Source organism: Bubalus kerabau, chromosome 15 (genome assembly GCF_029407905.1).
Source record: "Bubalus kerabau isolate K-KA32 ecotype Philippines breed swamp buffalo chromosome 15, PCC_UOA_SB_1v2, whole genome shotgun sequence".
NCBI lineage: Eukaryota > Metazoa > Chordata > Mammalia > Artiodactyla > Bovidae > Bubalus > Bubalus kerabau.
Window position 1 is genome coordinate 24,540,481 of NC_073638.1, and position 20,941 is coordinate 24,561,421.

The 20,941-nt window shown below is 48.0% G+C and overlaps 2 protein-coding genes across 3 annotated transcripts in view; both read left to right on the forward strand.

Moving 5' to 3' along the window:
* Positions 1–14,301, forward strand: part of LOC129628650 (histone H2B type 1-C/E/F/G/I-like) — a 30,442-nt gene extending 16,141 nt beyond the window's left edge. Inside the window, exon 2 of the mRNA XM_055548127.1 lies at positions 668–14,301. Coding sequence (XP_055404102.1) covers positions 2,816–3,196 — 381 coding nt within the window. The 5' untranslated portion in view covers positions 668–2,815 and the 3' untranslated portion in view covers positions 3,197–14,301. The remainder of the gene's footprint in view (positions 1–667) is intronic.
* ZBTB16 (zinc finger and BTB domain containing 16) overlaps positions 1–20,941 on the forward strand; it is a 207,222-nt gene that overhangs the window by 27,173 nt on the left and 159,108 nt on the right. The window lies entirely within an intron of this gene.

Genomic DNA, 20,941 nt, shown 5'->3' on the forward strand with positions numbered 1-20,941 from the left:
AGCTCCACGGCCTTCTTACCAGGCTGTTTGGGCTCGCGTTTCGTCTCCCCAGCTACCGCACAGGTTCTGTGAGGGCGGTGATGGTGGTTTATCCATCCTCTGTCCCTCAACTACCTGATGCCTTGCTGAACATGTGGCAATGATTCCATAAATTACAGCTAAGTGGGCACCTGCTCTGGAGTAAGCCCTTCATGAGCGTGAATATACTTCATTCTCACAACCACCCACGGGGGTGGGTGCTGGGGTTTTTAAGAAATAATTTTATTTATTTATTTTTGGTCACACTGGGTCTTTGTTGCTGCTCGGGGGCTTTTCTCTAGTTGGGGTGAGCAGGGGGCTACTCTTGGTTGTGGTGCGTGGGCTTCTCTTGTGGAGCCTGGGCTGTGAGTGCGGGGGGGCTTCAGTAGGTGAGGCTCACCAGCTCAGTTGCTTCTCAGCACGTGGAATCTTCCTGCACCAGGGGTCAAACTCACGTCCCCTGCTTTGACAGGTGGATTCTTGTCCACTGTGCTACCACGGAAGTCCCAGGTGCTGTTGCAGAAATACTTGGGCTTCCAGGTTCCCTCTCCTCAGCTTTGGACTTAGGTTCTCCTGCCCCAGGATGCTCCTTGGTTTATCTCCATCCAGCCTTCATCAGGGTGACTGTGCTGATGCTCTTATTTCAAAGGCTGCCTGTGACCTCCTAGTTCTCGAAAGCAGTGTACCTTCCTGGACTCTGTAACATCAGCCCCCCTGCCCATCCGCCTCAAGATTCCTGAAGCTCCCTCCCTAGAGGCAGTGTGATCTACTACGTGACTTCTGCAGGATCTCTGCTTGCCTTTATTTAAAATCTTCATTGGTGAACTTTTTTATTAAAAAAAATTTTTTTGAGAAAACAAGTGTGGTTGATATACAGTATTGTGTTACTTTCAGGCGTACAGCAAAGTAATTCAGTTACACACACACACACACACACACACACACACACACACACTTCTTTTTCAGATTCTTTCCAGTTGTAGATTGTTACGTGATATTGAATACAGTTCCCTGTGGTGTATGGTAGGTCCTTGTTGGTTATCTGTTTTCTACATGTCTTTGCCTCTTGCTGAGGGGCAGACACTTTGGTCCCCATGGCCTGCTTCCTCGTCTGCCAAGTGCTGGTAGCGTCTCCTCTTCACAGCAGAGGCGGGTGGGGGCTGTCACTGTGTGTCCGTGGTGGCTGAAGGTGGCCCTGAGATGATGTCCCTACTGCTGCTCCTCTTTCCAGTCTCCTCCTTGGCCATCTCATGGTTTCTGTGGTCTGATCTCTGTGGAAGACTTCCAGATCTCTGTCGCTGGTATTTTTGTCTTCCCTGTGTTGCACACATGCCTTTCTAGCTGCCTGCCGGGTACACCAGTCCTGCCAGAAACTAGAACTTGGTGTGCACAGGCTGAGTTCAGCACTGCCCCTCTGGGATCTTCTCCTCTGTGTCCTCAAGTTCTGCCAGAGGCTCTGCCCCCTTCTTCAGACTGTGGCATTGTCCGTGTCCTCTGCCTTCCCTTTGCCTCTCTGGCTCATCTCCTCCCTCTCGATCGGATAGATATACCAGCCTCCCAACCGGCCTTCCTGCAGTGCCCCTGACCGTGGCTTATCACCACATCCTCCCGACCAGGGCTCTGAGCATGCTGCTGCCCTGCTCAAAACCCACAGTGGCCATTACCTCTTTCTGAAGCAACTGGAGAATTCTTAGCTTGGTGTTCAGAGCCATCAGGGATCCTAGATTCCAGCTACGTTTCTATGCTTCTTCCCTTTCTCAGCACGTGCCTTAGGATATATGCCCCTCAAGCGGAGGGACCATGTTTTTCATGTCTGAGTTATAACCTTTTAGCCCATCATCCAGCACATGGAGGCTCAGTACATGTTACTATTGCATCAGACTTGTTCCTTCAACTGCTGTAACTTCTCTACTCATCACAGCAGGGCCAGAGATTTCAAGTTCAATCACAAAATCTATCTCCTCCCAGCCTTTCTTGGTGCATCCTCCCCTTGGCTGCCAGTGGGAAATAAGATGCCCTCGGAAACCTCCCATGCAAAGGGGTATAGGTAAAACTTGATGCTTATTATTGCCACTTCTGTTCATTTCTTCCCTCCGACACCCTTTCTGAGTACCATCTGGGTGCTCTTCAGTTCCATAGCCATCCCTCCTCCTCTCCTCTTTCCCCCAAGTCCAGTACCATGCCCTGGATATTGTAAGTGTTCAACGAATCTTGTTGCATAGTGAACTGGAGGTTGTCTGATGGATGGTGGCATTATTATGAAATGGGTGGGCTGAGCTTTCTGAATATCTGCAGTGTAGTACTAAGGGTTTATTTCAGTTCAGTTCAGTCGCTCAGTCATGTCTGACTCGTTGCGACCCCATGGACTGCAGCATGCTAGGCTTCCCTGTCCATTGCCAACTCCCAGAGCTTACTCAAACTCATGTCCACTGAGTCAGTGATGCCATCCAACCATCTCATCCTCTGTCGTCCCCTTCTCCTCCTGCCTTCAATCTTTCCCAGCATCAGAGTCTTTTCAAATGAGTCAGTTCTTTGCATCAGGTGGCCAAAGTATTGGAGTTTCAGCTTCACCATCAGTCCTTCCAATGAATATTCAGGACTGATCTCCTTTAGAATGGACTGGTTGGATCTCCTTGCTGTCCAAGGGACTCTCAAGAGTCTTCTCCAACACCACAGTTCAAAAGCATCAATTCTTTGGTGCTCAGCTTTCTTTATAGTCCAACTCTCACATCCACTTGAAAGACCTTGAAGATTTTTTCAAGATCTTTCTGTGTTGTTGGGTGTTGTCATTATAGACATGCCTGAACCGGCTAAGTCTGCTCCTGCCCCTAAAAAGGGCTCTAAAAAAGCTGTGACCAAGGCCCAGAAGAAGGATGGCAAGAAGCGCAAGCGCAGCCGCAAGGAGAGCTGCTCCGTGTACGTGTACAAGGTGCTGAAGCAAGTCCATCTGGACACCGGCATCTCGTCCAAGGCCATGGGAATCATGAACTCCTTCGTCAACGACATTTTCGAGCGCATCGCTGGCGGGGCATCGCGCCTGGCGCATTACAGCAAGCGCTCGACTATCACATCCAAGGAGATCCAGACCGCCGTGCGCTTGCTGCTGCCTGGGGAGCTGGCCAAGCACGTCGTGTCTGAGGGCACTAAGGCTGTCACCAAGTATACCAGCTCCAAGTAAATGTAATATGCCTAGCCGCTGTTAACGGAGAAGACAGTGGCACCCCACTCCAGTACTCTTGCCTGGAAAATCCCATGGACGGAGGGCCTGGTGGGCTGTAGTCCATGGGGTTGCTAAGAGTCGGACACGACTGAGCGACTTGACTTTCACTTTCACATCCATACATGACTACTGGAAAAACCATAGGAGTTAGAGATAGTTAAATAGCATGTCCATCACTCAATGGACATGAATTTGAACAAACTCCGGGAGACAGAGGAGGACCGAGGAGCCTGGCATGCTGCAGCCCATGAGCTCACAGAGTTGGACACGATTTAGTGACTGAACAATCACAACAGCACCTAATGGTGAGCCATCAAGGCAAAGCTGGTAGTAAAAAGAAAACCCAGAAAGTGGGCCCAGGCTTGGGGACTGTCGAAGCAGAACTATCTTTGCTTGGAGCTTTTTCTTTTATCTTTTCTTTTTTCTGTCTGCTTTCCCCCACCCCTTTTTTGATCGGTGCCAAATTTGTCCTAATTGGCATCTTTATTACGGCAGGAATCGGCCAGGCAGCAGCAAGGGCTGGGGTGTGCGAACGCTGTGTGAAGGAGGGAGGTGGCTGGGAATGTGGATACAGTGCCTTGTTGCGTAAGCGCAGGCAGACAGTATACAACTGCCTGCCTTTACCCACGAGGTGACAATGAGCAGGCCCCCGGGGCCAAGAGCCACGAGCCCCTGCAACTGGATCCTCCTCTTCCCTCACCCTCCAGCACCCCAGAGGAGATCCACATTCCAGTGAGCAGCAATCCTAGGAGCAAAGGTGTCAGGGAGAGCTTTGCTGGGAGGGGTGGCAGGGCCCAGGGGGTGGACATTCGCTGGTTCCGCTGGGGATTCCCTGTGGGTTAAGGGAACCTGGAAGGGGCTGATCCTGAAGGGAAGGACTCATATAAGGACTTCTCATCTGCACCTGCTCACCTGGTGAGCACGCTGGTACTACTGCACTGAATTCCATACCATCGCTCCAGTAAGAGAGCTGAGACTTTGGCTTTTCTTCCTCCCAGTGCCCAGCCTGGCACAGGGTGGTTACCTGTGATGTGTTCAGTGGGTTGAGTTGTAGAGGGCGCCTCTGATCCCCAAGACCTAGGGGTAGGGATCAGCCTGCTCTCGGTCACTAGAAATCGTCCCTGTTCCAGACCAGGCATAGACGGGGAGAGGCAGAGGCCGTTGAGCTAGCTGGTGAGGAGGCAGAGGGGGGACCATCTGGCTCCTGTCCTGAAGGGCTCAGGGGAATCATCCTTTTGCACCTGAGTTTGCCAGAGTGCTGTGTGTTCTCTGCTGGCCTGGCGAACCTGGTGTAGGTATGAGCTAGATCTCGAGATGAGAGGGGCAGGGCGGCTGGACGGCTCCTTCCCTTTTCTGTCCTTTTCGACTTGGCAAGTAAGTCCCAAAGTGTTTGCATTGTAAAGGTCCACGGGTTTTATAGGCACCCGGATGGCAGGTGCAGGTCTCTAACTCCACTCGCAGCCTCCCTGGGGCATCCGGCCAGGCTCAGGGCAGGAAATGGCTGATTCTGGGTCACTTGGCGGCTCTTGTTTGCTGCTGAGATTGTTCCTGTAATCAAGATCTTAGATCTGGAAGGGACACAAAGAGATGATCTAGTTCAGCTCGTGGCCTTCGGGCCTGAAAAGCGGTGCCAATAGTCTCGTGCCCATTTCACGGGCAGGTACCTGAAGGCCCAGCGTGATGGAGTGCCCTTAGGTCATTCAGCATGGCTCCCTCCGATCTTCTCTTCCGTCCCCTGCCGTGACATGCTGTGGATGGTTGTGGATGAGGTACTGTCTCCCTGGTGAGGTATATTTTCTGTGGGGTGAAGCCATTCTTGTCATTCGATGCCTGAGAGGGCCAGGAAGAATGCCCTTGCTATATTTCTAGGGGCCTGAGGCAAAGAGTGGGTGGGAAGACAGGGTGGCCTCTTGAACTTTGGGGTTTCTCTGAGTTGAGGCCTTGCCTCGCTGGCCCTGGGAGGCTGTTGGTGGTTTGGGAAGCGAAGGAGGGAAGCGTGGCCTAGCCAGAGAGCTCCCAGGCTCCTGTCCGCCAGCCCCACATCACAGAAATGCCTGGACTTTCCGGTGGTCAGAAGGTAGTTTTGGAGAGCCTGTGTGGTTGAGGCCTTGTCTGGGGCTTGTCTGAGGTCTGGGTAAGAACTTCCCTGTCCATGGCTTAGAGACTCAGGCTTTATGATCCCTCCATCCTGGGAAGCTCATTGGCAAACTTAAAAAAGGACTTCTTCATTTTCTTAGATGCCGTGTGGACCAGCTCCGGGCTGTCAGTAAGAAAGGTCTGAGACCTTGGCTTTCCTGGCCAAGATAGGGGTGTATGCCCTATGGCTGTCTGCCCTTTCTCGTAAGATAACTAATGCCCTTTTCTCGTAAGATAACTAATATTTCTACCAAACTCTCAGATTCTTTCTGCCTTTTTTTTTTTTTTCCCCTGCAGCATTTTATCTTTGTGGGAAGTTTAAGCAAAATGTATCTGACTTTGTTGTTTCTGCTTATTTGTTTTGTCCTCCAAGTTTCTGATTTTATCCCCCGCTCCCTCCCAAGGTGGAGTTAGTGGAAATTACAGTGGGTGTCATGGGGTGTTTCAAGGTCCTTACATCTTTGTCCTCCTACCTGGCTGCAGAGAAGACAAGCTACAGGCATTTAATAGAGAACCTTTCATCATATTCTCGCGTCTTTCCCTAAGCTCCGTCAAATAGCCAATAGAAGTGAATTCTCCTAGCCTGTTTGTGCCAACTTCCATCACTGCCTTGCTGACCAGCTCTGGGCTGAGCGTCTCCTGTGTGGGGTTTGGCCTCTGTTTCTGGGGATGAGAGTTGGGTTGCTACTTCTGTACTTCCTTGTGCCTTTTTCCTTTTTCCTAATCTTATCTTACCTTTCTTTGCTTGATGTTTTCTTGTAATTATGTAACTGTACCCAGTGTGATACGGTTGGTTCCTTTCTGCTTCTTTAGCTTCCCGGGGATGGTGTCCTGTGGCTGTGATCAGGGTGGACTCCCGTCTCTCCGCCCACTCCCCTTCTCCTTGCTTTTGTCCAGTTGACTGGACAAAGAGAACAAAACCAAATGGCCTCCCCTCCCCCCTCTCCTCAACCAGTCATGCACTGGTGTTCTGAGCTGATCTTCCTGCAGCCATTGAAACACGTGCTTAAATGCCTCCAAGTCACTGAGACTGGCCACGCCTGTGCACCCCTCCTCCCTGACACCCCCAGACCAGCCAGGGTCTTCCTGCCCCATGGTACCCAGTGGGTGTGGGGCCGTGCAGCGCCCCTGAGGCTCTGCTGACCGGCAGCTCTGTTACAGTCGAGGAGCCGGAGGGCCGGGGCTGGGACAGGTCAGCCAGGCCTCTTTTATTTACAGTACTCTCTTTCACGGCCCCAGTGAAACGGGAGCCCCGAGAGGCTGCCGTGAAAGGGCGCTGTGTTTGTGCACTCAGGCCTTCCAGGGCTTGCTACAAAAGGTGGGGGCACCCGGAGCTCTGAAGGGATTTTTGTCACCAGCAGTTTGGCCTGGGCTGGCCGAGGGCGAGAGGGCGAGGGTCGCCGCTGGGATTCTGAGCCTGTGTGTGTGGAGACAGCTCTGGGCTGCTCCTTAGGGCTAATTCTGCAGTCTGGGGGTGGGGGCAGGGGCGGGCACTGCACATCTTGATCCTCTCGATTTTATTGGAGGAAAGCCTTCCTTTCTCCTCAGGGTTTCTCCTAGTGGGCCCCTGGTCTCACAGGAGCTATGGTTGGGAGTAAAGTGTAGCGGGCACCCCAGTCTCCTCCCCCACTCTCCTCTCTGCAAAGAGCAATTTCATGGGCAGCGAGTCAACTTCCATGAGCTCTTGTATTCTTGTAGCTGCCGTTTCCTGATTTTGCCTCCCCTCGTTAATCCCATCTATAAAATGGGGGCAGTGATAGCATCTGCCCGATGTATAGGACTGTTGTAACCTCTGGGTCAGATAACACGTGGGGTTGGCTCACATAGGGTTCTTTTCTTTCAAACTAACCAGCCACAGTCCCTTTCTCAGTCTGAGGAGCCAGGTTGGGGGCCCCACTTTGTAGTGACCCCAGCCTTCCTTGCATCCTCCCTGGCTCTTGGGGTTCTTTATCCTTGTCACCCTCTGGTCTGCGTTACTTGATCAAGGGAAGAGAAGTTTTCCAGAAGAACATTCAAAACGTTAAGGTTCGAGATTGTGGAACAGATGAAAGCACACCCATGCCACACCCCACCCCAAAATTACCTGTTAAAAGGAGATAAAAAAAACCACAAGTACCTACCGTGCATTGTAAATCCTGGAAGCCCGACAGTGTTTTCCTCATTGACCTGCTGTAACTCCAGTGGTTGAGTGCAGATAGGTGTGGAAGCCTCAGGTGTCTTTGCCTTTGCCCTTTAATTCTATCTTTGAATGTCCAGAACCAAAAATCAGGGCCACAGATTAGCGGTGGCACAGAATGGCTAAATTCAAGCCTGTTTAGAGAGCCTCGGGACATTTGGAAGCCCTGGGTGGTCGTGCAGTTGGGGAAGCTGGTATTCCCCAGCTACAGAGGGGCCATCTCCCTCTCAGCTTTTGTTTTCTGCACCTCCCTGCCCCCTTACACGTACCACCCCGGCTTCTCTTTTGGGGGCAACCCCCTCATGTTCTCGCCCATCTTCCCAAGAGGCAGTTAATAAACAGCCACAAGCAGAAGCAAGAAGACACCTCGAGGGAGTGTGCAAAAGGCCCGGAGAAGGGTGGTGGAGCCTTAATACACTTATAAAGAGCCTCAGAAAATCTCCTTACTGTGTGTTCACCCTTCAGGCCATTTCTACGTCCTGTCCAGCTGAAAGGAGAAAAAGATTGGAAAGACACAGCCAAGGGGGTTTTCCTTCTTAGCCAGCACTGATTTCTCTGCTGCCTGGCTTCTCTGAGGGACTAATTTGTAAGAAACATGGAGAACCTTATTTCTCCCACTTAACCCACGTCTGTTTTCTAGATGGTTTATAAAAAAGGCCTCACACTAGCTCTTTGGGACTATCTGTCATACATGAGGAATGGTTCTGGATGATTCTTGCGTTGTCAAGAGACACTTTTTCCCTCTGTCTTGCTGCATTTGAAATAGTGATGATGTCATTGATTCAGACTTGAAGCCCTTGTCTGGTTAAATTCTTCCACATCGGCCCTTAAAAGTATATTTTTGGACTTTTCAGGAGAGCATGCCTGATTAGTCCACCAGTAGTCTGAGATGTTGGTTCATTCACACAGGCCGCTCAGAAAGGTTTAGTTTCCTTTACGGTTGGTGAGGGCACAGGCCACCCCATGAACTGCAGTGTTGTGACCGATTGGGCACCCGGCTTCTGGGAGTCAGAGGGGGAACTTGGGTGTGCAGACAATGGAAAGGGGCCTCCCGAGAGTCACTGCTGCTCAGGAAGTTTCTGTGTGGTCTCAAACTTGGCTGCCAGCACTCCACACAGTGATTTTCTATGAGTTAGAGAAGGTGTCCCTTTTCCCTTGGGTGGGATGGGGTGGGTTCGCATCTGGTCAGCCCTCAGTCGGGTATGCAAGGCTGCTGGTCCACGGAGGCTTCTGTGCTTGGAGGGGTCCTGAAATGAAAGCTATTCTAGTGAGATGTTTCGAGCCATCAGCCCATTGAGTGTCAGTGAGCGGGAGCCAGAGTTTCCCAAAGCCAAGGCCTCCCGAGGGTTTCACTGATCCCTCCACCCGTCTGGGTTCCTTCAGCCCAGAGCCAGTCAGGGCCCTACAGCTACTGCACCAGGCTGCGAGCTGCTGCGGCTCAACTCCACGGGGGCCAGGGGCCTCTCTGCCCGTCCTGGTGTCCTTAAAGCTGCCAGAAACGTCAGGTGGGGTTTATGGCATCCTCGTAGCATGACTGTCTCTGGTGATCAAGGCCAAGAAAAACAACGGGAAGGGGTAGGAGTGGCCATGCGCATGCACACAGCCCCCAGTCCCTGGCGTTGCCGTATGTGGGGTTGAGTTTGGAAAAGCACAGCAGCTTATGCAACCAGTTTCCTCGGCATGGATATGGAGCTGGGAGGGGGAGACCCGTTAGCAAGGCAGAGTTCAGCCCTTTGCAGGAAGATCCGATTTGCTCTTTTCTTGTAGTGTTGCTCATCAAGGTTGGGTCTTTAAAAAGCCACTGCCAGGCCTAGGCCAGTGGTAGGGTAACCCTAGGTCCCTTTAGCCTGAGCGCCCTTGGGTGCTGTATTGACAAGACTCTGAAGGGCCCATGGTAAGTAGACCAGGGCCTGAGAATAATTTCCATTTAACTAGTTGTTATTCTTACTCCGATAGATTTGAAATCTATTTAACTTTTCAGGGTCCCATAGCCTTTTAAATGTTTCAAATGTATTCGCTCTGATAGGTTACCTTTTCTCTCCCTGTAGGCTATAATTAGTGTCCTTTACACAAAATTGGCTTAGAATTGGATTTAGAGAAGATAAGAATCAAATTACCAGTATTTATCTTGTAAATTCCAAAAGATCTACTTAAGACACTGTATTTAAAAAAAAAAAGGAGTTTAAAAGAAAAGTTTGTTCTATGAAAAAGTAAATTCCTCATAGTCTGAACATCCCAGGGCCATTTTAATATTAAAGCTGCGACTTCCCTTGGAGGAACCTAAAATTGCCTTTTCTCTTGTCTCTCATTTTATCTCTAGTGGAGCTGAAATATGTTGCCAGGCTTTGGATGGTGGAAAGCTAATGTCCGGGTTTTCATTAATTTGGAGAGTTTGGATTGTCTATGATTTTTTGATTTGTGGTGAGATAGACCTCTAAACATGTGTATCCTAAAAGATATACATGTAATTTTTTACCTTGGCATTTTAAGTTATTAAGCTGTTAGGAGATGAGAGAACAGACCTCGGAAGTCTCCTGCATGTTTGCATGACCTGAAATGTCAGCATGCTAGTTTTCACATGCTGCTTAGTACAGTAAGTCTCCAGCAGGTTTAAATAAGGTCATGTCAGAAAAATATGCCTGAGTTTTTAACACTGTTAGCTCATAAAGGTGCCAGGCAGTAATGGCATATTCAGATCATTCATTAAGCGTTGAGCTACAATCCTCGTACCCTACAAATCCTCCCTCTATTCAGGTGCACTTCTGGTGTTGAACGTGAAACTCTCACCCCTCAAGCGAGGAAGTGAAGGGTTTCAGCTGCAGCTCCCAGTTTGTGGCCGGAGTCACACTTCACTGGCACTTTTGTAACCTCAGAGGCACTCTCTGCATGGCCTTCTGCTTTAGCAACATTGTTGACTGCAGTTTTCCAAATTGATTCTGACTTTTTTTTTTGTTTTGGTTCTGATGAAGGTGTTGGAGACCAAAACACAAACAACAGATTCCTTTTAAGGGAACAAAAATGTGTTTCATGAGCAGTTCCATTTCTGGGTATGAACCCAAAAGAATGGCAAGCAGGGACTTAAACAGATAACTGGTACACCCACGTTAGTTGCAGCATTATTCACAATAACAAAAGAGTGGAAGTGTCCATTGACAGATGAATCGATAGATAAAAATGTGGTAAATACATTCAGTGGAATATTATTCAGCCTTAAAAAGGAAGGAAGTCCTGACACATACACTTGATGTAGCATGGCTGATCCTTGAAGACATTATTCTACATGAAATAAGTCAGACATAAAAGGTAAGTCTTGTGTGGTTCCATTTCTATAAGTATCTAGGTTTATAAGAAGCACATTCGTAGAGACAGAAAGTAGAATAGAGGTTACCGGGGCTGGTGGGGGTAGGAATAGGGAGTTAGTGTTTAATGGGGACAGAGTTTCCGTTTGGAATGATGAAAACATTCTGTGGATGGATGATGGTGGTGGTTGCATGCACTTAGTGCCACTGACGTATGCACTTAAAAATAGCTAAAATAGTACATTTTAATGTAATGTCTGATTTACCATGATAAAAAATTACATTAATTCCGATACCTGGCTTTTGAAACAAAATTTCTTGGAAAACACTTAGGTTATCATACTGTTAAAAGCCCTCTGCTAAATGTTAAAGAAACAGTTACCTAGATATAGTGCTGATTATCAGCCAGTAGCCTGGCACCCTTAAACCATCAGTATTGTTTATCAGCAGGATAAAATGCTTTCATCTACCTCTCAGGTGGTATGATTACTTGCTGAGGCTCTGTGTTGTTATTACTCATGTGGTTCTAGAAAAGTCTCCCCTTTTTGGCTCTGATACTTTCTCTGGTTGACCTCTTCCCAGAGAGAAGGCTGAGGAAAATCTCCCCCCCTGATTTTTATTCTACGTCAATAATTTTTAAAAATGTCTGTGGTTTTACAAACACAGGGAGGTTTCAGTGAGGAAGGAAATTCATTCTGGGTTTGCAAAATTTCTGAAAATTGTGGAAGAGGTGTTTATGCTTTTTGACTTTGTACCTGTATGGCCAGGTTTTTAGAAGCTTTCTGTTCCCCATCTGTGGTGAGTCTCGTCCCCCGCCAAGGGTTGCAGACAGAGCCAGAGATTTTTGTGAGCTTCTGAGCAGAAACTTTTCAGCTCCTCTTAGTTGGATTTTTAGTTAAATGAAAGATTTAAAACTCCTAAGGAAATTCACAGTGAAAAAAATCTATGCCCAAATAAGTTAGCATCTCAAGATGAAAATATCAGTTCTGGAAATGGAAGTTTCCTCTACCCCGTGGTGGCGTTGCAGCCAGCAGCCTCGTTCTGTGCGTCTGAGGGTTTAATGGGCAGCATGTGTAGGTATGGGGCTCGCCGTATATATAGTACCAGGCGTGTGGGCGCCTTGGCGCTGATCTGAAAATGCTTAACTTTGGCATTTCTAGGTTTATTTTAAACCTACAACCTTTAACGCCAGACACAGAACTGCTTTCCCACTTAATGTAACCATACATTGATTGCTTTTAATTAGCGTTGGATCTTTTTTGGTGCTTTGCAGCTTGGGATATGTAAGAAGTCTGACTTAAATTAAAAGGGGGAAAAAAAAAAACCCAACTCCGACACTCTCACGAGGCATGGGAGCTTTTGAAATCCGCACCCTGCCGGGGTCCTCTTTATTTTTGTCTTGAGTCAGGTGGGCTGCGAAGCAAGTGAAGGGTCCAGTATAACCCATGTAACAGATAAAAGGTAATTTATTTGTAGTGTTTTGGCAGAAATTAAACGTCTGTATGTAAATAACAGCGGCGGGAAGCTAGGTTTTCAGAGCCTGAACATAGTTGATGAAGATCAATGGTGCCAGAGTCATGGGTTGTTGGCTAGGACGAGAGGGGTGAGGTCAAGCCTTTTCGTTCAACAGTTTGGAAACTGATCAACTGTGGTTTTCAAGCCAGGTTTCATAGTTGCTTGCATGTCGCCACCCCTTGTGGGAAGCCTCCATGCCACCGCCGAATTCTCCAGTAAATATTTCAGACATCCTGGGCCCTGCTGTCCTTCCCCTGCAGTAAATTACATATTAAAGAAGCCTGGTAACTGAGCACTGGTTGCCGTGAGATAAGGACTGGGAAATCAATATGTTTGCCATGTGGCTGCTTGTTTATGACACCTGCCTCTGGAACAGTTGAGCAATGTTTTGTTTGTTAAGGCTGCATTTCAGAAGCTTATATCCTCCTAAAACAACCACGATCTTACTGAGGGGGAGAGAGAAGTGCGACAACAGATATTGATTTTAGTTTTTCTAAGTATGGAATTGCCCTTCTAAACAGTGGTCTCACAGGCTACTTTTTTCTTCCCCCCGTTGAAGAAGGGAGGTAGATAACTCTGACCCCCTGAACATGTAGATCATAAATATATTTTAGAATGTTTATGATGTGGTCAGTTAAAAGAAGGAGTGTAGCTTATAATAAGGAAGTGTAGGTGTTGTTTAGATTATCTCTTCTCCGGGTACCTGGCTCACACCAGTTCCGTTCCCTCCAGACTCCTGATCCTCTCTGATAAATGCTTTTCCAACAATAAGAGGAAAATGCAACAAGAAACATATCTGTGGCCGACAGTAAATAAGCATTTTAATCTCAGTCTCCAGTGGGGTTGTATTTTAACTAATGGATAATGCTATTGTCTTGTGACCCAGCCTGCTGGTGAGTTAATGGTTCTTGGAGCTGTGCATTGTCAACTCAAGTGAGTGAAAGTGTGTGTGTGTGTGTGAGTGTGTGTGTGTGCGTGCGTGTGTTAGGGTAAGGGGTCAGCTTTGGAGAGAGTAGGGAAGCAGTCCAGATCTTTCATTTGGTCTTCCATTTTGGAAAAGAGCACCAATGACACAGCTTCTGTCCTTGCCTTAGGGATTCAGTGGTTATAAAATATATTTCAAATACGTTTGGTTGTCAGGGTGTAAAGCGTGTATTGTGTTGGTGCAGTTGGGTTGCCAGTGGCACACGCCCTCCTAGTGTCCCTACACCTAAGAAGCATTCTTCTGTCTCCAGCCCGGTTAGTGTTCTGTGACTTCAAATGCACACACGTAAACAGTCAGTTCTGCTTTGTTTAGCCAGAAAGTGAGTTAAAGATCTGAAAGGAAACACGAGCTCCTTATTGAGCACCCTGGAGGCACCACCCCTGAGCTGCTGCCCTGCACTGGGGTCCCGAAGACGGGCGAGATGATCTCTTAACGACACGGAGATATTCTGAGCCCTGATTTTTGTTTGTTCGTGTGTTTAACCCAGATTGTCAGGTCCTCCTTAATCAACAGTGGCAAAGCGTTGCTTTCCTTTCTGTGTTCCACGGGTTGGTAAATGGCTTATCCAGTCATCTCTCTGTCTGCTGTGTTCAGCCCAAGGTGACGCTTAACATTAGGTGGAGGTGATGGGCAGGAGGGCTTGGTGAGTTGAGTACCAGCTCAAACCTGGAGAAAGTGAATGAAGCTGGACCTATGCAACTGATTGAAAGGCCCAGGTGTCAAAGTCAAAAAATGATTTCTCCACTGCCTTTAGTGTCTAATAATATGGTAGGCATGATAGGTGACTTATCCTGAGGACGCTGGAACATATTTGAGATTTATTTAATTTTTGTAGTCCTGGCTTGGCTGGATGACAAAAGTGTTTAAACCAAAACTGATTCTAGGAAGCATTTTATCCTGCTGGTAATGGGATGTGGTCATAGAGCATATGTGCGAATTTGGCGGTGAGGGTGGGGGAGGGGGTTGGGGGTTGGCAGGCTGGCCTCCCTTCTCTTGAATTTGCTCAGCCACTGATGGAAAGAGAGGAAACTCAACGAGGACCCTTCTAGTGCTTTCAGTTTTCCAGGGGTTTTTAATCACTGAGCAGTGCTGGGAACTGAGGTGACTCTGACCTTTCTGATAGATCCTTTTGTGAGAGGTGGCACTTTTAGCTTTATGAAATTATTAACCTTTTATAAGACTGGGATGATATAAATGCAGAGTGAGACCAGACAATGGCTGTTGGATTCCTCCGTTGGAAAGATCAGGTGTTTACTGCCTTCACAAAAGTTAGTGCTGGTTTGGGAATCCAGAAGGACCTTTGGGGTGGGGAGAAACCCTAGAGGAGTTTTAATGAGGATGTAGTCACATGGCAAGCTTCTCGGGAGATCCAGAGGGACTTTTAAGGCCAGGAACATTGCAATCTGGGTTTTGGGGTTTTTTGGTGAGTGTTTATTTTGGACAGTTACCTCCTATAAAAGGATTTAGAATATCCACTCAGTTATGAGCCCTCCCCATATCCTCCAGCTCAGCATTGTTGTTTTTTTGAGCTATGGAAGCATATTTTCCTAGGACTGTGTGTAATTCATCTACTTAACCAGATCTATATGAGGGGTTTTCAGAGTCTTGCATGACTGAAGAGAGAAACATGATATGGTAGAAAGAGCCCAAATTTTAGAATCAAGATAGACTAGATCGAGAGAGTGTTTGTCCACTTTTTAAATTGTGTGTCCTTAGACACGTCACTTACACATTCCTAGCCTCTTGTAAAATGGGGATAATGTCGCCTAGCTTGTAAGGTTATTGTGAGGATCAAATGGAAAAACACATGTAGTTCTCCTTGCTATTATTGTAGTGGGCCAGTAAACGTTAGTTCCCTTGTCTTCCTTTCTGTCCATTGGGAGCCAGGGACCTGCTTGTATTTCTTTTTTTTTTGATGTCATGGTACACAATGGAGATACTTTCACGTACTGGGGCTCTGTTTTGTATCCATCACGGTGGTGATAAAGGAACTGGTGGTGTCTCAAATGGGGAGAGAACAGGCAAGGTTTTCCCAGTGGCTTTTCATTTCTCTTCGGTAGGAAATTGGGCCCTGCTCCAAGGAATGAAAGTCCTGGGGTAGACGTGCTCCCTTGCCTTTGGCCTCCGCACCTGGGACCTCTTTCGTTTGGTGGTCTGTGTCTGGTCTCGTGAGTCTTGTCTGGTATATTGGGGTTGGCACTAAACACATCACCGACGGCTGCGTGTCCTCATTCACAGGCCTCTGAGCCATGGGCCTCAGCTGCTTTGCTCTGCAGGTTTGCAATTTCTCTTTCCAGGGGAAAAAAAAATCCTTAAAAAATGCTTTGGGAAGGCTTTCTTATTGTAGCTGTAAGGTGCTGGTGCTTCGTTGGCAGCCAAGTTTGGGTTTGGATCTGCCTGGGGTTTGAGGATGCTCAGCGGCCGTTCCTGACACGCTCTTGCCTTTTTATGCATGGACCGAGCTTGGGATCCTCGGTGAGCGTTTCACTGTGGGGCTTTTAGGAGAGAGGTTTGTCATTTGTCATAATGCTCCTCATCCATCATGACTGCAGTTAGAGTGCTTCCAGGGACAGGGTGGAATCAGTTGTTCAGATTTTTCCTTCTTCCTGATAAGTCAGTCCCCATCTCCCGCCTCGCTACTCCGCACCCCTCCCCCAACCCCAATCTTTCTGGAAATGAACCAGTTGGGAAATGCTTGGGCCAGTGTTTCTGGGATGATCCTGGCATACGTAGGAAGAGCGGTGCCTTTTGCAGATAGCCCTGGGATCAGTCCCATATCCCTGAGGTGTGGTTTAGTAAGAGGTAAACAGTCACTTAATTATTTATTAGGTGCCTACAAAACTTTATAGGCAGGAGAGCCTAGGGCAATTCTAGAAAAAAGGCCAATCCTGGAGCTTTCTGTGCAGATTCCTCCCTGGCCTTGAAGCTTTTAATGCTCCCCGATACTCATCATAGCCCCCAGTGCCAGCCAAGTGTCAGGTGGGGACAGTAGAGTCAGCCAGAGCTAGGTTGTTTTGTGTGTCCCGAGGAACCACATCCAATCAAAAGTGAGTGTCCTTCCAAACCATTACGTCTTGCCTGTCTCAGCTGCTGGGAACACTGGAAGACCGTATTTGAATGCAAACATGACTGAACCAAGGATGCTGGAACCAGAGGTCTGTAAAACAGCACGTTTCCTTGATGATTATTCCTGCTTTGAGCCCTAATGCTGTAATCAATGAGGTTACAATGTAGGGGCTGAGAGAGCCTTGAGGTCATTGAGAGTAGTCTCCTGCCTTTAGGCTGGATCCTCTTCTGCCTGAAATGCAGGAGACCCGGGTTCGATCCCTGGGCCAGGAAGATCCCCTGAAGGAGGTCACGGCAACCCACCCCAGTGTTCTTGCCTGAAGAATCCCATGGACAGAGGAGCCTGGGGGGCTGCAGTCCATGGGGTCACAAAGAGTCGGACACGACTGAGCTACTGACACTGTCTGTTGAAGGCAGGGAAGAGGAGCAGAAAATAATTGAGGTTCGGGAAGCAGACCTCCTCCCCCAGCCTGGGTCCAAAGCACCGTTTAACCTGGAGATGAACTCAGAGGGCAGGGGCTGTACCAGCTCTGAGATGCGGCTGAACATTCTGCTTAAACACACTTTTAGGTTTTTTTTTTTTTCATTTCTTTTTTAGCATGTACCGTCTGCTAGGACTGAAGAGGTTTGGGTTTTTTTTTTTTTAACTTTGGGACACAGAAGTCTCTGCTTGCATTTGTGTGTTGGTAACCACATGTAACAGCCAGTGGAATCTTTCTTCCCTTTGCTTTCTCTGAACTTTCCAAAGAGTGGGCCCCTGACTCTTGGGGGGTTAACTCCTCGTCGGCCCTCTGTCGTTGGTGCTTCCCCACCCTGTGTCAGCATCTCAAGCTCTGTACACAGGATGTTTTCTCTAGTGCTTATCAGATGGTTTAGGAGATGTGGGGTAGAGATACAGGTAACGTATAACCCATCCTGAATTTCTTTCACAAGTTGGGGCCCAAGACCGACTCAGCCGCAGCACAGAGTGGGGTTTCGCTGGAGTGAATGGTGCTGAGCTTTCTATCTCAGAGGGAGGTGTGGGTGCCTGTGGTGTTACGGCACAAAGGAGCTTCATTTCGGTGGCTGATTTAGCGCCCCTCCCTGACATCAGTGTGTGGGTTTGGAGCCCAGGGAATCAAAGAGAAATCTAACAAGCTATTCTTTTCTTGTGTGTGGGCTGAATAATTGAATTTGTGGGTTATCCGTGCCAGTTTCTTCTCTGGTCTCATCTTCCTTCCTTCCTACTCAGACCAGCGTTTTGGTCAAGGTGCCCAGTTTGAGATCATTGGCCAAAGAGGAACAGGGGAGGGAGCAGAAACCAAAGCAAGCACCTCTGTAGCCATGGAGGCTCTCTTCTACATGGATGCGTTTGGATTACATAGAGGTTGAGATTTTCTTCTAAGGCTGAACATGCGTGGAAAACTGGCAACTAGCTACGTTCTCGTCTTCAGCCTCACAAGAGTTCCTACTTTGGAGGCAGAAAGGATGGAAACAGACTCGGGAGTGGTTTAGCATAGCTCTGCAAGAACCTCGCAAGCATGTGCCCGCCTGTTGACATGGCCTGCTAGCTGGCGAAGGACACCACTGATGAAAGATATCAGGACTCCGTCCTGCTACTCACCTAAGACTGAATATTTCTCACCCTTTCTGGACTTGGCCATCTCTTGGTAGCCTTTTCTTCTAATATACCCCTCTTTTTCCATAGCAGGAAGGGAGAAGAAAGTACCCCAGAATAGCTAGCCATCAACCCTGTTCCTAAAACGCTCTGTAATACTAGGTCGGAGGGTGAGCAGGGATGAGAGAGTGAATTGGTGCTTTTTTGTGGGGGTTTGCATGCATGTTCCAAAATCTTTTGGGTATGATTTTCAGATTCAGGGAAATTGATGGACCTCCTGGAAGCCACGAAGTAGGAGATCTTGTGGCCTGGGAATCAGAAGACCTGGGCTCTGGAGGCATCTCATCATAGCATTCAGCTCACCCAGCCTCTAAAACAGAGAGCATCCATTTAGCTTCTGCAGCATGTTTCCGTTGGAAAGCCAGCCATCCTGTTGAATGGATATTAACTCATTCTTACTTTTTTTCTCGCTGTACAAAAGAGAAAAGTAGCTCCTTTCATCACTGGGACACTCTTGTTAGAGGCACCAGAGTCTTCTCCATCACTCTGATAGCAGGATTGAGTTCATTTGGCCATCAGAAGGGGAGTTTGCCATTCCTGTCTTCCCTGAGGTCAAGGTTGGTCACCAGACTGCAAACCAGACCTGCCTTTTCCTGATCCATATTGGCAGGCAAAGTAACAGTTTAACCCATAGAGCTCCAATACTTTGGCCACCTGATATGAAGAGCTGACTCATTGGAAAAGACTCTGATATTGGGGAAAATTGAGGGCAGGAAGAGAAAGGGGCAACAGAGGATGAGATGGTTGGATGGCATCACCGACTCAGTGGACATGAGTTTGAACTCTGGGAGACAGTGAAGGACAGATAGTGAAGGCCTGGCATGCTGCTGTCCATGGGGTCGCAAAGGGTTGGACCCGACTGAGCGACTGAACAACAGCAGTCCACCCACCTGGGCAAGACATGTCTGTGTGATTGAAAAATTAGACCAGTTGGTATTTGGCACCTGAGAGGTGGACATAGCAGCACGTGGTTACTCATCTTAGTTTCTCTTGTGATCTGAATAATCTCTGATTCTTGGAACAAGCCTGTGAGCTGAGGCTAGCCAGGCAGCCTGAAACTCTGAATTAATTCTTCTGGCTGAAATGTTGGGTGTGGCTGTTTTTTTGGTGGAGGTGACAAAAGAGAGGTGAGGTATCTTCTAAGGCTTCCTTGGAGGCAGAGAGAGCTGGCCTGTCTCTGGGTTCCCGTTTGCTGGCTGTGCTTAGATGATGTTTTTTTTTCTCCCCCCTTACTGCTCTTCCCTTCTCCTCTTATCCTAACAGTCTCATAGGTAAACTTAGAAGGAAGACAAATACTTCTCAAACTGTCACCGAGAGGGCCATAAAAGAGACATTTGGACAGTGGTGTTGGAGACCCTGTCTTGGCTCCGTGTTAATACAAAGGGATCAGGGTAGCCCAGATCACCAGGGGAAAGCAGTTTTTCTTCATTTAGCTTTTAATTGCTTTCTTTCACTTTTATGTATAAAAGATTGTCCATTTAATTAACTCAAGAATGCAATTTCAAAAACACTAATGCTTTACACATGATGGCTTTTAAAATAAAAGTAGCATTCTAATATTGCATAATGTTTTCCTCTCCCCTTACTCTCTCCCCGCTCCTCCCACCTTCCCTCCAGTCCGTCTTAACCTTTAACAGCCGAGGGTTGTTAGGAAGAAAATGCTGGGTCCTGGCTATGTGTCTGATTCCACTTCCCACAGAACAAGTACTCCCATCAGTGACAGGATGGCTGGCCCTTTATGAAGCATTCTGTCTCTTCTGGGAAAAGAAGGCAGCTCATCCCTTCTGCCTGGGCTCATTGCAGGGCTGTATTTACCTTCTTTTGAGGTCACAAGAACCTTGCTTCTGTTCCTGACTTAAAAAAAAAAAATCATGGTGAATTATATAGAAAAATGAAAAAGGAAATAAAATCCTAATGCTTGACTGTGGTTTCTTTAGTCAATTCATTAAAAGAAGCCTGTGAAAATTGGCCTGAGGGTTAACGATTTCACTGTCTTCCATTCTCTGATTTGTCAAAGAAGGCTAGCTCTTTCTCCTCTCTTACCGTGTGAGTTCCCTGTGCCTTTGGTCTGTCTGCTTTTCTGATCCTGGTTCCTCCCAGCCCAGGCTTTTCCACTTGGGCCAACCCTTACAGCCTCGTGCCCACGCGATGGTGGTTTGAAGGCACAGTTGTATTTTCACCAATTGGCCTTGGGAAGGGTTGGGAGTACACATGGGAATTCTGCACAGCCGGACGCCCCGAGAAAGACAGTCTTACCTGGTACAGCAAACCCAGCCGCGAGGTAGGAGGGATCCTGGTGATCCCTCTGATTTTGTAGCTGAGAGTGGAGCCCCTGAGGGTGCAATGACTTGTCTGCAGTCTCCTTGTCAATGGGGGTCAAGCCTGAATGAGGTCCCCTTGCTTGGCTGATCGCTCAGTCTGTCCGCCTACAATCTTCTTGGATTTTTCTCTGTTGCGTCATTATGATCCGGATCCTGAAAGGGACCTCAGGCATCATGTGACTCACTTACCTGGACACCTGCCTGGGTATCCCTCCTATTTTGATTCTGATAATGTCCAGAGAAGAGCTCTTTAGACCTTGTAAGAGCACCCTACATAAAATACTTTGTGTTTAGATCTAATTTAACTTTCTCGCGTTAGCCCTGCTTTCTCATGCTCTGGCCTCCCTGGTGATGAAACGCACGGTCGTTTAGAATGAATAAATCCAGCGACCGCCAGGTGTAGCCGTGCAGGTCGCTTCGGAGAGAGATCTTTTCTCCCATGGTGTCTCTTTTCCAAAAGGACGTGATATTTGAGTGTATTAAAGTGAGGGCAGTGCTAGATTTTCCACCTCAGAAGAACAGTTGTAAAGCTGTTCAAGTGACCCAAA